This window comes from Conger conger, chromosome 12, assembly GCF_963514075.1.
Source record: "Conger conger chromosome 12, fConCon1.1, whole genome shotgun sequence".
In the NCBI taxonomy this organism is placed as follows: domain Eukaryota; kingdom Metazoa; phylum Chordata; class Actinopteri; order Anguilliformes; family Congridae; genus Conger; species Conger conger.
In genome coordinates, this window is record NC_083771.1 from 3,020,164 (window position 1) to 3,036,675 (window position 16,512).

At 45.1% G+C, this 16,512-nt stretch overlaps 1 protein-coding gene across 2 annotated transcripts in view; it reads right to left on the bottom strand.

Moving 5' to 3' along the window:
- The window catches only part of fsd1l (fibronectin type III and SPRY domain containing 1-like), a 31,095-nt gene that overhangs the window by 2,833 nt on the left and 11,750 nt on the right, over nt 1–16,512 (bottom strand). The window contains exons 2-12 of one of the 2 annotated variants that reach the window (XM_061215611.1): nt 16,226–16,321; nt 15,433–15,564; nt 13,137–13,238; nt 11,867–11,889; nt 10,672–10,793; nt 6,778–6,987; nt 6,133–6,231; nt 5,101–5,230; nt 3,705–3,737; nt 1,493–1,590; nt 571–822 (exon numbers count right to left, since the gene is read on the bottom strand). In XM_061215611.1, the coding sequence (XP_061071595.1) occupies nt 571–822; nt 1,493–1,590; nt 3,705–3,737; nt 5,101–5,230; nt 6,133–6,231; nt 6,778–6,987; nt 10,672–10,793; nt 11,867–11,889; nt 13,137–13,238; nt 15,433–15,564; nt 16,226–16,321 (1,297 nt within the window). The remainder of the gene's footprint in view (nt 1–570; nt 823–1,492; nt 1,591–3,704; nt 3,738–5,100; nt 5,231–6,132; nt 6,232–6,777; nt 6,988–10,671; nt 10,794–11,866; nt 11,890–13,136; nt 13,239–15,432; nt 15,565–16,225; nt 16,322–16,512) is intronic. The other variant, XM_061215612.1, reaches the window with a different exon arrangement.

Consider the following 16,512-nt stretch of genomic DNA (forward strand, 5'->3'; position numbering starts at 1 on the left):
CATTATTTAGGATGACAGTGAGCAATAGCAGGGAAATGCATGTAAGCTAACAGTACTGCTAGCATACTCCATTCCATGCCACCCTTCAATGAACCTATAAAGCAGGAGAGACATCCTGTGAAAATACAAAACCACATTTTTTTGAACCACTACATTCAAGTTGAATGGCTGAAATACAATATTAGGGTATCGGGTGCCCTGCAGTTTCTTGAGGGGTTAAAGACACCCAACACTGTACGTATTTCACGTCTGCACTGCCTGTGACAAACAGCAGCAGGGCTATACCTCCCATCAACCAGTATAGGAGTCAGGGAGTCACTTCCTGCTTGGGTTACAATACTCCATAATTAATGCGTCACAGAAGGAGCTACCAGGAGAAGAGTTGCCCATCTGTCACATTATTACAATGTTTAATGACGAGAGCCCAATAATATTATACACACAATACAGGGTAGGCTTCACTCAATATGACCTTTGGAATGAGTGTGAGTCTAGAACCTTCTGTTGTCATACACATACGTACATATGGCATAACTCATCCTGAAGGAATATAATGTCAGCGAGTTGTACCTCCATCAAAATCACAGTAGACCCCTATTCGGTCAGGCACAGGCACTTCCAGACTCTTGGCCTTGTTGTTGTGCTTTGCTGCTAAGGACGTCTGCAGCCAGTTGTTGACGTGGATGCACCAGGTGGTGTTGGTCTTTCCCAGCTGGTCAAACTTCCCCAGGTTCCTGTAGGCCACTCCCACACTGTAGGACTTGCAGTCTTTCAATGCCTTCACCTCCCAGTAGTGCTGACCACTGTCCATGCTGGTGTCCCCTAAGAGGGAGGGACACAGAGACGCATGCTCAAGGGCGACATTGTCTCAGGCGGTAAGAGCAGTTGGCAGTCGGAGGGTTGCCGGTTCGATCCCGCTCTGGGTGTGTTAAAGTGTCCTTGAGCAGGGCACCAAACCACCCAAATGCTCCTGACCAATCGCCGTTGGTGTGTGAGTGTATGTATGAATGGGTGATTGAGAAGCATCAATTGTACAGCACTTTAGTTAAAGGCGCTATATAAATGCCAACCATTTACCATTTACACAGGTCCTGATACTAACTAAGTCTTTATTATCCTGTAGGTTCCTATCATACCCAGGCAAAAGAGGACTGTGAGGGCTGGGACGTTTCAGCACTTTAACAAAAGTGAAACTAAAGCCACAGCCCTAAACATGTCACATCCGTAAAAATATGGTCAATATTTCTGAGTTACGCTCTGTAAATTGAAATAGATATTGATGAAGAGCTCCAAGATGCCTATGGTACTCTAATCAATAACATGTAAGGTGCTGTGGTCCACTCAAGAGACCATTGAAATCGGTGTCATTGTAGCACCAAGGAACCCGGTTGCTGGTCCGTGCTCTAGACCAAAGTGCTGCCAATGAAAATGAAAGGTTTATGCTATATAAATACAGTACTGCGGCATGGGTGTCAAGGCTGATGGCGATTACCCAGGACAGTGTAGGACTCTCCGGTGAAACGGTCCCTGCTTCCTCTCACTGCCGGTGACCTTGCGGAAGAAGTGCGTTTGGGCGAAGGGGTTCCACTTCTGCAGCAAGCGAGACAGAACAATGAACAAGCTCGGCTTACAGCAGCAGTGGTATATGACCTGCTACTGGCTTCAGAAAAACAGGGAATTAAGCAGCACCACGGTGAAAAAACATTAAACAAAATTCAAAAGGCATACACTCCTAAACGGTGCTCCTTAAAATGAACGAAAATGCAGATTGTGGATCAAACGCAGCATGCCTGCATTTCTCATTTCCCAAAAAACTCCCAGTCAACACAAATTCACATTCAAGATTTTAGTGGACATAGTAGAACAGGATGAGAAAGAAACAGACTTATGAAAAAAGAAATGGTGCCAATAACACATGCATCTACGACCAAAGTGCACACTGATGATGATCTGATTAGCACACAGGCCAACAGCAAGCCTTACTGTAGAAAAACAGATTTAAAAAAACGAAAAGCCACAATGTCAAAAACATGTTTTTTCCCCCCAATTAAATCCTCAAAATTTATCTACAAAGAGGTGAGTGAATTGACATCAATCATGAAAGTGAAAGTAATGGAGCTTAAGAGGTTTAAACAAAGTGCACACACTGTATATTGGAGTGATAAGTGAAGATGGCAAATGGTCTGTATCCAAATGTATAAATAATAACTTCCTTGATCTTGGATGCTTGCCTGGTGTATTATGGACATTGTTGGGATTTTTGCGGGTTGGAGCAGTTGTGGGATGTCAGCTGTGGTCCCGCAGTGGGCGTGTCCTTGTACAGTACTCGGGCTCAAGAGCCAATCATTGGCACGCCGCACATTGGCAGGGAACTGTGGGAACAGCCGACTAATGAGCGATCCCCTCCCCGCCCCCCCACAAGAGGACCAATTGACAGACGAGGGCAAACCAAGACAGCTGGTAGCGTAGTGGTTGAGGTACATAACAGGGACCCGCAAGGTCGGTTCAATCGCCCATGTAGGATCTGCACAGCTGTTGGGCCCTTAACCCCACATTGCTCCAGTTTAGTAAAATCAACCGCGAGTTGGTTTGGATGAAAGCATCAGCTAAATAACGTGTAATGTAAAGTCATATAACTGTGGCGGTGCAATGTGATCTCGTATGACGGTGGACATTTCATCCTGCTCTCCACTGTATTCACACAGGAGGGAAGATTAACGTGGGCTGGGAGCCATTTGCGGGCCCAGAGTCAGATGTCCTCTGGACTGTACCATGTCGTCTCCCTCAATTTAACCAGCAGGTACAGGTTCTGCATCCATTTTTGCCAACTTTTTAGTCACTGGAAAATGTGCACAATGTTTAAACTCAGCTTCTGGTGAGATGAAATGGATCGATTTACAGAGACAATGCGCTGACGCTCAAAATTCTGAACTTCTTACTCACCAAAAAAACATTGTTTGCAAGCATGAAAAAAAATATTCAACAAAAATTATTCCCGCGTTACAACATTTTTTGCCGACCAAAAGCAGGTGGACCCAAAGCAGCCGTTAGTGATCATTTTGCCACCATTTCTTTTAGGGAAAGGACAAAGGACAAAGGAAGAAAAGCATCCTGGACTAACAAGAGAAATTAGGAATATAAAATAAAGCTTTCATATACAGATGGAACAGTTTCCATGGGGACCAACCCACATCATTTATATAAAAATGTACACTGATGAGCCAAAGCATTACGACCACTCACAGATGAAGATGAAGCTTATCTTATAACAACAGCGCAGTCCAAGGTCAGGGCACCTTCAGAGATCGTGTAGAGACCATGCCTCAGCAGCTCAGAGGTGTTTTGGTGGCACACAGAGGACCAACAGCATATTAAATGGTCCTAATGTTTTGGCTCATCGTTGTGTATATGTTCGATAAGCTTTCAATGTTCCATCTATACATGGCTATTTCTGCCTGGTTATCCATCAGACACACCGCAAAACACACCACGCTTAATTTTACCCAGTCTGTTTCAGGGTGGTTTGTGTTTTCTATAAAGTGTTTTCTATCTTTTTGAAGCACACTGAAAACCATAAGCACAAGAACCTGAAATAGATTGGTTAAAAATAAAAAAAGCTTAATTCTGGCCACAGCAAAAAGGCATCATAAGCAGTTCCTTGCTAAAGCTAAGCTAGGTCCTACAGCTAGGAGGCACAGGATCACCTTGACATGTTCTTCAGATTGGTAAGATGGGCGCTGTTAATGGGCAGAAAGAATCACAGACAGTGTTATTAAGCACAGAGCCCTTAATATCTCAGCACTGGGCTCAGAGGGGAAATACGCAACAGTTCTTGATAATAATATGAAAATCTGAGGTACCTCGATCTGCAGGTGAAAAAAGAAAAAAAGCATGCAGGTAATAGCATAATTGTATAATTTGCATCTACAAATTGACCAGGGCCATTCTAATGAAATATTCATTCATGGGTGGATGCTACACTTAGAGACACCAGCAGGTGTCACAGTAGCTGGGTAAGATGGTTGAACCTTGTTTACCGTCACACAAACAGAAATCTGAAATAGCACCCGACTGCTCGTGTACATGTCATTGTTTGCATGAAGAAACAGGATGTTTTTGGGATTAATTTAAATAAGGGACAATTTCAATAGCTTCAGAACACCACTCTGTATTTTAGCCAGCTGAGGTGCTGCTAGTAGACGCTGAAACATGGCAGGCAGGGTTTAATAAAACATTCAGGGATCGGGTGTCCTTCCACTTTGCAGATGAGACCTCCTGCTCCAACAGAAAGTGATTCGTGCGGCCTTTCTCCGGCGAGTAGACGTGTGCATTAATCATGACCCTGCTGCTCATTTATAGACGCAAATAAGGTTGGGTAAATGGCGGTTAAAAGGGAAAACTGTGGGATCGCTGATCTGTGAAAGTGCCAATCTTGGAATTATCTCAACCATAAATTACTGGCAGTTGTGTTTCTGTTGAGGCTGCGGACACAATGGCATGATCCCCAGTGGAGGTCATATTACAGGGTGACACAGAGGAAAGGCTTGTGGAGTCATGATTCAGTCAGTGTTTCCAAAAGCACCCCAGGCAGGACACCATGGATGGGTTAGACCCTGTGACTCCCCTGCCATCATTTAAAGGTCAGGTTGAGATTTCTGTGGTCATGTGCTGGCTATAGCAGGCTAATGTTTTCAGTCAGTCAGTAATAAATGCTGACTTTACATAGCTAGCTTGGTTGCTGGCAAAATACCGAACTAACATGCTAACTTAGACAAGCCACAAATTCTGGTTCCACTTTGTACTCTTGAAAATGACAATTGTACATTCATCAAATGTTACGACAACGATGAAATAGAGCAGATCGTACATCCATGCATTATTGTCCAGTTTATAGCTTGTTTACAGATAGAAATTTGAACTGAAAAGCATTATTGTTTTTCATTCTGACACATGAAAGTTATGGCATTCCTTGAACACGCTTCAATGAATGCCATGCTTAATGCACAGAATTCCCGTCGCATGGGCGACAGTGAATGTTTCCCGAGTATCACATGGCTGTCATTCTCATCCCGAGTATCAGCCAATGGCTGTCATTCTCACCTGCCCTTGTTCTCCTTCCCCTTCACTTTGCTTTCCAGCCCTTTGCCCCCCTGCGGGTCCCACTCCACGTTCCTCTCCTCCACCTTCAGGTTGAGGTGCGAGGACGAGGAGTCCAAGCAGAAGTTGAACGCTGAGAGACAAACGGAGAGGCGTTGAGCAGAACAGACACGGCCCTGACTTTAAACACAGGACTACTCAGACTCCCTGCCAGGTGTAACCATAGCGATGGGTCTGAGCGATCTGATGGATGTGTTCCAGTCTGCCTTTTGAGTCCATTGGATTTGCTTAGTACATGCCCTTTTCCAGAGTGCATTACACTCAGTGAGCACTTTATTAGGTATTTATTAGACATTTCTTTGACATTGGTCTTCTGCTGTAGCCTATTCACAGGTTTAATGTGTCGTGTGTTCAGAAATGCTCTTCTGCATACCACTGTTATAATGCGTGGTTATTTGCGTTACTGTCACCTTCCCGTCAGCTTCGACCAATCTGTTGTGCGTGAAAATGACAGATCATCAGTTTCTGAGATACTCAAAACCACCCTGTCTGGTACCTACAACTCCACAGTCAAAGTCACTCAGACATAAGACTAAGTCATTAGACATAAGACTAAGTCACTCAGACATAAGACTAAGTCATTTTCTTCCCCCATTCTGATATTTGGTCTGAACAACAGTTTGTTGTTGCCACATGATTGGCCGATTAAATATTTGCATTAACAAGCCGTGTATACATGGTGTACACGCCTACTTAATAAATTGCTCACTAAGTGTACATTGCTGTGTATACATTATCCAGTTGGACAGTTATGGAACATCATCAGGTACTTTCTGCACATGTAAAGCTAGCAGAACTACCGCACCAGGGAACTGCACACACAACCTCTGAGAAACTCAAACCCATCTCCTTATGAGCCCTTTCCATGATTTCATTGTTAACCCAAAATACCCTATTACCTTCAGCAGGGACACTGGTATAGCAGTATGGCACTGCCTTATTAATACGAGGCTCACAAACACGAAGTGGCCTCACCTCTGGTTTCCAAGGTTACTGGGTCTGAGTAATCACCAGCTGCTGCTTTGTTGCAGGCCCGTACCCGGAAGTTCATGAATTTGGAGTCAAACTTCAACCCTGGAAGACAAAATAAGTAATTTACATGGGCAGTTCTAGAATTGAATTAAAAAAAAAATCAATTACCAATTAAACTGGTTTTCTTTTAAAAATGGATCTTCCATGTAATAACTAAATGTGCAGCCCCAACATGAACGAGACTGTAGCCCAGTGGCTGAGGTGCTTGACTGGGATCTGGAAGGTTCTGGTGGTTAAAGCCCTGGTGTGGCCACAATAAGATCAGGTTGAGAGCCCTTGAGCAAGACCTTTAACCCCAAATTACTCCAGGGGGAGGATTGACCCCTGCGTAGTCTAATCAACTGTAGGTCACTTTGGAGAAAAGCATCAGTGAAATAATGTGTGAGACATTTTCTGACTCCGGCCCAGGCATATGGGGGAGAGAGCGGCACTGTACGTACCCGATAGAGCGTTCTCTGTACGTACCCGATAGAGAGTACACTGTACGTACCCAATAGAGAGTACACTGTATGTACCCGATAGAGTACTCTGTATGTACCCGATAGAGAGTACACTGTACGTACCCGATAGAGAGTACACTGTACGTACCCGATAGAGAGTACTCTGTGGTTTTGACATTTTCCACCACCTCCCAGCAGCGCTCCTCCTTAACCCTGGGTAGCCCCTCGTGGTCGGTCTTCCTGTATTCCAGAGTATAGTGGTCGATCTTACTGTCCTCCTGCGGCATTCTCCACGCCACTCTGATAACGTTATCGGCCACTAGGCAGTCTGGGATGTCTATTTCTGGTGCTCTGGGGACTGAATTGAAATCAACGTGTTATCAATGGCCACTTTTTCAATTTAAGAAAATTCTTAAGAAAACCATTTTTAACACCTGCATCCCCCCAAATGGTTTGTGTGTGTGTGTGTGTGTGTGTGTGTGTGTGTGTGTGTGTACGCGTGTGAACATGCATCTAAAAGTGGTGTACATGTGTATGAGCAGGAGTGACTCATAGCATGGGTTACAGTACAGTGAGCAGCTCATTAGTTTATTTTCCTATAGGTTACTGTAATCCTCACACCACTATTATTGGCCTGTGTGTGACAGATGGCTTATTGCCATTAAACGTCCTCATGGGGCAGGTGGTTTGACAGTTTCTTAAAGAGAGTCTGGCCCATTGACGACACTGAGGGAGGCAAACACTCCCTACATTGATTCACGGTAACGGAGCAAGGGCCTTGCGGGGGCCTTGCGGGGGTCCATTCAAATTAGACTCCAGTGACACAGAAAGAAAAACAGATACGCATACTCTGGTTCCACTAAAGGTCTTATGTTGAGGTTAGGCCTTGCAGCACAGGAGTCCTAGAGGGCTACCAGTATTTTCTTGTACATACATATATATATGTTTGTTTTCTGTGCTGTAGCCGTCCTTTAGATGAGATGTTAAACCTGACTCGATGTGGTCATTAAAGATCCCATGACTCTCTTCACGAAGAGTAGGGGGTTCCCCGGTGTCCCAACCCTGGCTCCTTCAACCGGCTACCTAATTGTCCCCTGATTCAATTGGCTAAAAATGATTCTCTCCCTCTCCTCCTCGGCTGAAGTGTGTTGAGCCCTCTGGCGGATTCACGTGAGTTCACTGGCTAAGTCCACACAGCTCCTTCAAGGGCTCAATGGGCTGCTAACTGAAGGGAAACTACAAAGTCACTACAAATCTAAATAATAAAAATAAAATCAAAGCATGCATTAACAGTAAGAGAGTTGGAGGAGACATCCTTAAGAGTAGGATCTCATGTACTTTTTAGTTATATTTTTTAAAATATGGGTGTGCTACACCCTACTTTTCTATACATTGTGTATGTTCTATTCCCTATTGTCAGTCAAAGATGAGTTTGTTTTCATTGCATAAACTATGCCAGCAATATTTGAACATTAAATGTGAAGAATCTCCCCTTCTCAAAAAGGAAATATTTGTTTCCCCATGGTGAGATGGGGCTGTCGTCATGGTGACAGCTCCCAGAAATCCTCCTGGTGAAACAAGGAGCCCACCACACTGAGTCAGCTGTTTGAAAAACAGTGCAAGGGAGGGGCCGCTTTGTCCCACCAAGCCCGGGGGAAGCCACAAAGGGAAATCTTTTCACCCGGCGGAGAGGCTGGGGGCCCTCGTCAGACATCACCAAGGCAGGAGGAAAATGAGGGGGAATTGAGCTGGGGACAAAGCTGGGCTGGACTGAAGGCATAGTGAAAGAGACGTGCAGGCAAAGGAAAGGAGTGAAAGCACTTGGTCACAGAGTATCCAAGTCACTCCAGCCTGTAGGAGGGGAAAATCTGTGCTCTGCTGCTGGTTTAGTTTTTCTTTTGTTTTTTTAAACAAGTTTTTCTGTTGGGGCTTATGGGACAATGACTCACCGCGCGGTCCACCGATCATTGGAATAGCAGCGATGCACAGAGACTCAGAGCTGAGCTGTTACTAAAGGAGAGAGCGCAGAGACTCAGAGCTGAGCTGTTACTGCAGGAGAGCACAGAGGGGGGATGCTGTGCTAAAGCTGAGCCTTCAAAACTCAAAACCTCAAACCTCGAAAGTCAAAAAAGCGTATTTCACATTTCCGTGTAACGATAATACTGGATAAACCACCAGTGTGGCGGCAAAAATGATCAGCCACAGCTACGTGAAAGATTGCAGTCAGAAACAGAAGACCGCCTAACCTTTGCACACAACTTTACTCATGATATCTGTAGCCTGAACACTTAGACAAGCTGAAACAGAAGTGATATGACATATACGCGGCTGTAACAAGCAATAAACACATCTTACGAGAGGAGTTTTTGAAGGGCGGAGAGTTGACTGACATCAAATGAGGACGTGCGCTGCTATTGACTGGACATTTGATCGACGAAGACGCCCACTGCTACACGATGATGTAAAATCTGAATTCAAATCGCGTTCCAGAAAGTGTACGTAAAAGTGCTGCCCTAACTTCCGTTTCAGCTCATCTGTAACAGCAATGTGGGTTCACAGCGCCTTTCTGCACCTCATCTTTTTACATTTCTAACCAAATGGCATAGCTCCATATTCACAGGTTAGCTCCCGAGGGGCTGTTCTGCTCCATTTTTATATTTAGGCCAGCTTTGAGGCATCGGAGGCCTGCTGACGTGTCTGTGGGATGCTACAAGTCTAACACAGTGCTCACATTCTGCACCATACGGGTTTTCACAACCAGGAGTTCAAAAAGTACTCCAGCGGGAGTGGAGTCACAGTGCACCCTGATGTAAATTCCAGCTGTCACCCGCTTGAAATACCAGCTACCAGTCGTTTCAAAACATAGCTTGAGCTGGTCGACCCATGTTGAGTGTGGAGCTGGTCTGAACTGGTCAATCAGCTACCAGCTGCTTCAAAACCTAGCTTGAGCTGTTTTTTTAGTAGAAGTCATTATTCGGTGTCCTGCATTCTAAAGTGTTGGCTACCATGAAAGGAAACAAAACAAGCTACTTTCTAGCTTTGTAGATACTTCTGAAAAGAAAGTACTGCGTTTGTCCGTAGACATGCATAGCTAGACAGGAGAGCACGCCCTCGGCCAACCTAAGCAGTGGAGCACCCGGAAGTACGGCTGCTGAGCGCAGAAGAGGTTTTTACCTGGCACTTTCCCCCTCCACTAATCATTTTCCTGGGGAAATCCTAAATAACATAAAGAAGCAGAATCTTCGCAGGAACTGAGCCCAAATGTAGTCATAGCAAGCAGGCAGAGTCTGGGCTCGTTCGACAGGGAAACAAACAGAACAGGGATGAACTATGGACTACTGAAAAATGATGGAATGTGCTGTAAGCTGTCTCAAAATGAGCATGAAAGGAGAGGGGGGAAAAAAAGAACTTCCTTCACAGCTGAACTATTTAACCTGAATCATGCAATCAACCTATTTGACCTATTCTAGGCCTGCTCTCCAAACATTTTTACATGATTTTCTGAAACATGTTAATGGCTATTATGATTATTTTCTTTATTGCATGAAGGAACTTCGTAGAAAAAAAGGATACGCTCTGCCCATTTGGTTTGCTGCCAGTATCATAACTTTCCACGTCCTGTGGGCCACAGTGTCTTCAACCGTGCACCAAACCACCTGATTTCACTAATCCGCTTATTATCTGAACCAAGAAAGTCAAATAATTAGAGAAATCAGGTGGTGTAGCGCACGGTTAGAGCGAATACCGCCAGACACTGCGGCCCACAGGACGTGGAGTAGAGCAGCGCTGGTCTAACGCTGAAACCTAAAACGGGAGGAGTTATGCAAAACTCCCCGCCAACGTTTCTGGAGAGGTGGTTCTGCCAAAGGTGTGTGTGTGTGTGACAGAGAGATTGTGAGAGTGTCTGTGCGTGTTGTCTGGTGTCAAATGTCACATCCTCTTTGGAACCCTTGAAGGGAGGTATGCCTTTCCTCCTGGTGATATTTAGATACCCCGCCGCCTACGCTCATAGGTACGGCACATGTCTATGGTTCTGGAGTACCTGGCAGGAACTGTACGCTCTGGAGCAGCTGTCTCTCCTGGGAGAAGTCCACCATGAGGTGCGTCATGTTGTCAGAGGCCCTGGGCTTCATGGTCAAGCGGAAGGCAGGGGCCATGGTCACCCTGAAAGCACCGCACAGTGAGCCTAGTCTGCAGCCGAGCAGACATGCTAACGCAAGCCTCACCTGTACACACACACACACACGCACACGCATGTACGGTCACTCACTCCCACGCATGTGCACAGACATGCTAACGCAAGCCTCACCTGTACACACACACACACACACACACACACACACACACACACATACACGCATGTACGAACACTCACTCCCACACGTGCACAATCGCACAAATGCATGATTACACCCACGTGTGCACGCACACAGACACATGCACAATCACACACATGTGGGCTACACACAGTCACATGCACGCTCACACACATGTGGGCTACACACAGTCACATGCACAATCACACACATGTGGGCTACACACAGTCACATGCACGCTCACACACATGTGGGCTACACACAGTCACATGCACGCTCACACACATGTGGGCTACACACAGTCACATGCACGCTCACACACATGCATGATTACACCCACACGTGTGTGCGCACACATGCACAATCGCACACATGCAGGCTACACACATAGTCACACACACACAAGCACATGCACACGCACACAAACACACTGAGCTAAGCAGAAGCTCATACAAGCCTTTCTCATAATTAGATAATTAAAACAGAAAAAGATGGCAATCAAAATAGCTTTAGATTTAATACAATTCAATACAAATTCAGTCAATAATTCTCTGACCTTCTAAGACACAAAACTGGTAGAAAGCAAAGTTCAGAAATAGAAGTATATAGGCAAGTATGGTCAGTCTAAAAACGAAAAAACTATAAAGAGCAAATCTCGTTTTAAACTGAAACCTCCGCACCTTGAACCTTATTTCCCCACCCACCCATATTCTTCACCAGCATGCTCTTTCCACAGCAATGTAAAAGAAACACAGCAGAGCACCAATTTCTACAGTGTTTCACTCATACTAGCAGAAAGTGGTTCTGGTTATCGCACCAAATTCTCCTTTTGTGTACCTCTCAACCACACCCATGCACCCTCCCACTAGACAGCACCACACGCACCCTGGGCAGGGCAAAGAAGGGAAAAGTGTAGCATACCTATCCTTGATCTGTTTGGCAGCCTTTGTGGGAGAGGAGGGGAGGGGGAGAGAAGAAGGGGTGGTTAGTACAGCCATGCAGGTGGAAGTGGGCATGCGTTTCTCCGGCCACAGCTGGACTGGACACACACACAGTAGGAAGCTGTAGCGATCACAGAGCTGCCACTCCCATGTGAACAAAATGCTCCAGTTGTTGCCTTTAAAACAGCATGAGTCTGCCTAAGGCTCCGTTTATCAAATAAGTGCATCTTCCCATCCTTTAGAAAGATCACCTGGAAAGAAAACGATTACACACAGACCACTGGAATGGGACAGATCCGTTTTATGCCTGGTTCTAGAGATTATCGATGAACAGATTTTGCTATTAATTATTTTACAGGTTGAAAACCGAGAGAGACAGAAAGGCAGTGATCCTGGCACCTTACCCTAAGGTAGATAGATAAATAGACCGATAAATAAATTAACATGTTGTTCAGGGAACCTCTCATTTGTACATTTGAGGAATGTTCCTGGAACTAGTTAAAGTTACAGGGAAGACAGGGAAAGTAGATTTTTCTGGAAGTAATTCACTATGGGTGCAGTAGAGTGACCCCCTAAAAGAGTCAGTGTTACAAAAGTGTCAGACAAGAAGAGAGTAGCATACTGAACGCAAGAGAGTTATTGAGTCAGAGGTAAACAAAGAGAGTTACTGAGTCAGAGTTAAACAGAGTGAGTTATTGAGTCACTGTCAAACAGAGTTATTGAGTCAGTTAAACAGAGAGCGTTACTGAGTCAGAGTTAAACAGACCGCTATTGAGTCAGAGTTAAACAGAGAGAGTTATTGAGTCACAGTTAAACAGAGAGTTATTAGTCAGCATTAAATAGAGAGTTATTGAGTCAGAGGTAAACAAAGAGAGTTACTGAGTCAGAGTTAAGCAGAGAGAGTTATTGAGTCACAGTTAAACAGAGAGTTATTAGTCAGCATTAAATAGAGAGAGTTATTGAGTCAGAGTTAAACAGAGAGTTATTGAGTCACAGTTAAACAGAGAGTTATTAGCCAGAGTTAAACAAAGGTGTGTCTATGCGCGGCAGCGGGTGTAGGCAAAGGCAAGGACTGATGCGTGACACAGCAAAGTTTACTTCCTCACCGCAAGGTGTGTTCTGAGTTTTAGGAGCATCGAACTACTGTCCAAGAGACACAAATACAAGACAGTAACTGGATGTGATCTACCGGGCAGGGAAAGGCACACCTCTCTCCTGCCCACAAAGCTCCAGCTGTCCCTAGTGTGTACCTTGGCAAACTCCTCTTCTTCTTTGATGTCCAGTGCATGGTTTGCAAACTCCAGCAGCTCTTCCGAACTCTCCAGAGCATTGGTGCTTTGTGTGAGTTGATTCTACAAAGAAAAAGGCAAAATTAGGTTTAAAAAGAAAGGAAAAAAGAATCGGAATGTCAACCAGCTACCGGAATGAGTTAAATCACTAATAGAAACTCTCTTCTTATCTGTGATGCTCAGAAATCCAAATTCAGCATCACCCCCCTTTCAATGTGGTTCTGGTGGCTTGCCAATTGCCTCTGCTGAGTCACTCAAATCTTGACCAGAACCGACCGGCATTTCATTCAAACTTGCGAAGAAAAAGCTCCGTATACAGTTTCAGCGCCCACTGAAATGGCAGGTTCTTTGGAACCTGAATAGGGAGTTTCTCTTTTGTTCACTCGCTCACACTGGTGCATCTGTTCGAAGAGTGCCGAATTCATGGTAAAATACAACACATGGAAAACATTCAAATGTCATCTATTCACTGTTAATGACAATGCATTATAAACATATATTCTTTTATGTTGAGCAGGTTATTCCCTTTGAACCAAATTAAGTGATTTTTCATTGCTTGTTACTGCTCTAGGCCTGCTCTCCAAACAATTTTACATGACTTTCTGCAAAATTGTGATCTTTTCTAAGAATCAGTCCCTGAAAGTGATGGGTAGCGACTTCTGAGGAACCTTTGAACTATGGTTTAACTTTCACCATCTTTTAAATGCCATGTAACACTCATAATACAAACATCATACATAATAATAATAATAATAATAATAAACATCATACATCTTCATGAACAGTAGAAGGTAGTTATAACTTAACGTCCAACTAACAGAGGAGTTAACTAATCAATAATAATGAGCAGAATGCCAGAATACTGATGCATTTGTTTACCGCACCTGATACTGATATTGAAACTACTGGGGGGCTATTTCCTACTATTTCCCTGCCATTGTTGAAGCTGTCACAATATCACCCATCTTTCACCACTTATCACTATTGATACAGCAATAAAGAAACTCCCACAACTGCATATATTATGGTGATCAAAATCTAAAACTCTTCGCAAGAGTCAGAGGTTTTATTGTGGAGCTGGCACTTCATGTATGATGTAATGAAAAATAGAATACCATCCCGCTTTGGGAAATAATGGCTAATCTCTTATCTGGGTGAATGTCAGACCGCCTCATTGTTCCTGCTCACTGGAACTGCCACAGCAGCACGATGACATCACGCCCTGGCCTCGAACGCAGCGCATCGACAGCACAGACACCCTGTCAGACTCAGACTCTGCGCTCTCAGACTCCCTCTCAGACTCTGCGCTCTCAGACTCCCTCTCAGACTCTGCTCAGTCAGACTCCCTCTCAGACTCTGCTCAGTCAGACTCCCTCTCAGACTCTGCACTCTCAGACTCCCTCTCAGACTCTGCGCTCTCAGACTCCCTCTCAGACTCTGCGCTCTCAGACTCCCTGTGGCGCTCTGCTCAGTCAGACTCCCTCTCAGACTCTGCGCTCTCAGACTCCCTCTCAGACTCTGCGCAGTCAGACTCCCTCTCAGACTGCGCAGTCAGACTCCCTCTCAGACTGCGCAGTCAGACTCCCTCTCAGACTCTGCGCAGTCAGACTCCCTCTCAGACTCTGCGCTCTCAGACTCCCTCTCAGACTGCGCAGTCAGACTCCCTCTCAGACTCTGCGCAGTCAGACTCCCTCTCAGACTCTGCGCAGTCAGACTCCCTCTCAGACTCTGCGCTCTCAGACTCCCTCTCAGACTCTGCACTCTCAGACTCCCTCTCAGACTCTGTGCACTCAGGACTCCCTCTCAGACTCTCTGTCAAGACTCCCTGTCGCGCTCTACACAGTAAAAGACAGCAGGGAGATCTCACCCATCCCACCGTGCTTATTACAGGAAAACTGGCACAGGCCAGCCAGACCCTGCCATCAGGGGAGTCTCATGAGCCTAACCGGCAAATATACAGTATCTTGTATATGACAGCCAGTAGTGTGCCCCGAGAAAATAAAAAAATAAATAAAAAATGGTATCAGGGGATGTGCCAAGTATTTTCATGGTGTGTCTTTTGAAGTTCAAACAAACGTCATACTTATGATTCATTTACAAATATTCATTTTCCGACACACATTAAATAGCTGTTACACATGATCTTTTTAAGGACAGCCCTGGGTAGCACTTTCACTTCGGGCACAGGTGACGTTCACAGGAGGTGCTCTCCTCTCCCGTCCCCGGGGGAGCGGGGTGGGGTGCAGCGCGCCTTCACCTGAAGCTCATGGGCTTTCCGGGCCTGCTCCTGTTTGATGGAGTTGGTCATGCTCTCCCTCATCTCGTCCAAAACGGAGAACATGGTGTCAAACTCCTCCTCCAGGTCTGAGAGCACTTGGGCAGAGTTGATCTAAGATGAACAGACGGTGCTTTTACATGACATTCTTTATTCATTCATTCATTCATTCATTCAGTCACGCATGACATTCAATATAAATCTATATAAATACCAACCATTTACCATTCATATTCCCTTTGAAAAAGCATACTGTATTACACACTGGTGACATGCTCTGAGTGACGAGAAATTCTCCACGGAAGTTTGGAATCACAAGTTTATTTTACGACAATGGGTAGTGAGGCAGACTAAACAGGTGTATAAAATAAACTGGCATATCTCCCACTATGATTTGCTGTAAAATTGAGTGAACAACTATTGAGGAATAATTCAGTTCTGAATAATTCAGGCCTATGCAGATTTCAAACTTAGTCCAGCTTCATTACGTAATCATGGGGAGAAGTACAAGCATTTGTCGTTCTCTGAAACTGTTAAGGTTTTGCCCATCTATAACCTGGACAGATACAGAGAAATGCACAGGTCTCCTGCCATATCTTACTCTGATGGGGAAGGGAGCTCTCCCACACAGAAACAGGGTCCATGAGACCATAACCCATTATTGTTTAGCCAAGGAGACAGGGGACCCCTCCCCCCCAATTCACATCACTTTCCACTTTACCCTACAACTACACATGCAGTTCCGATGCATCAGGATATCGGGGTCGTGCTGTACCTGCAGTCCTGCCAGTGAGTGGCTCAGGGTGTCGATGAAGCTGTGGAGCTCCTCGTTCTTATTGGCCAAAGTGCTGACAATCCTTCGCAGGGCCTCCTGCAGAAGAGATGGGTTTTTTTTAACCTAGGATGCACTGTTCTTCAGCTCCCCCTCCCACACCTCCAAAACACTAAACAGACATTCCATAGAAGTGTGGACATTTCATATCCTGGACATATTGACTTGACTTGACATGAGTCTGTACAAAACGTTAACGCTAAATCGAGAATGACACGTAACCTTAAAGA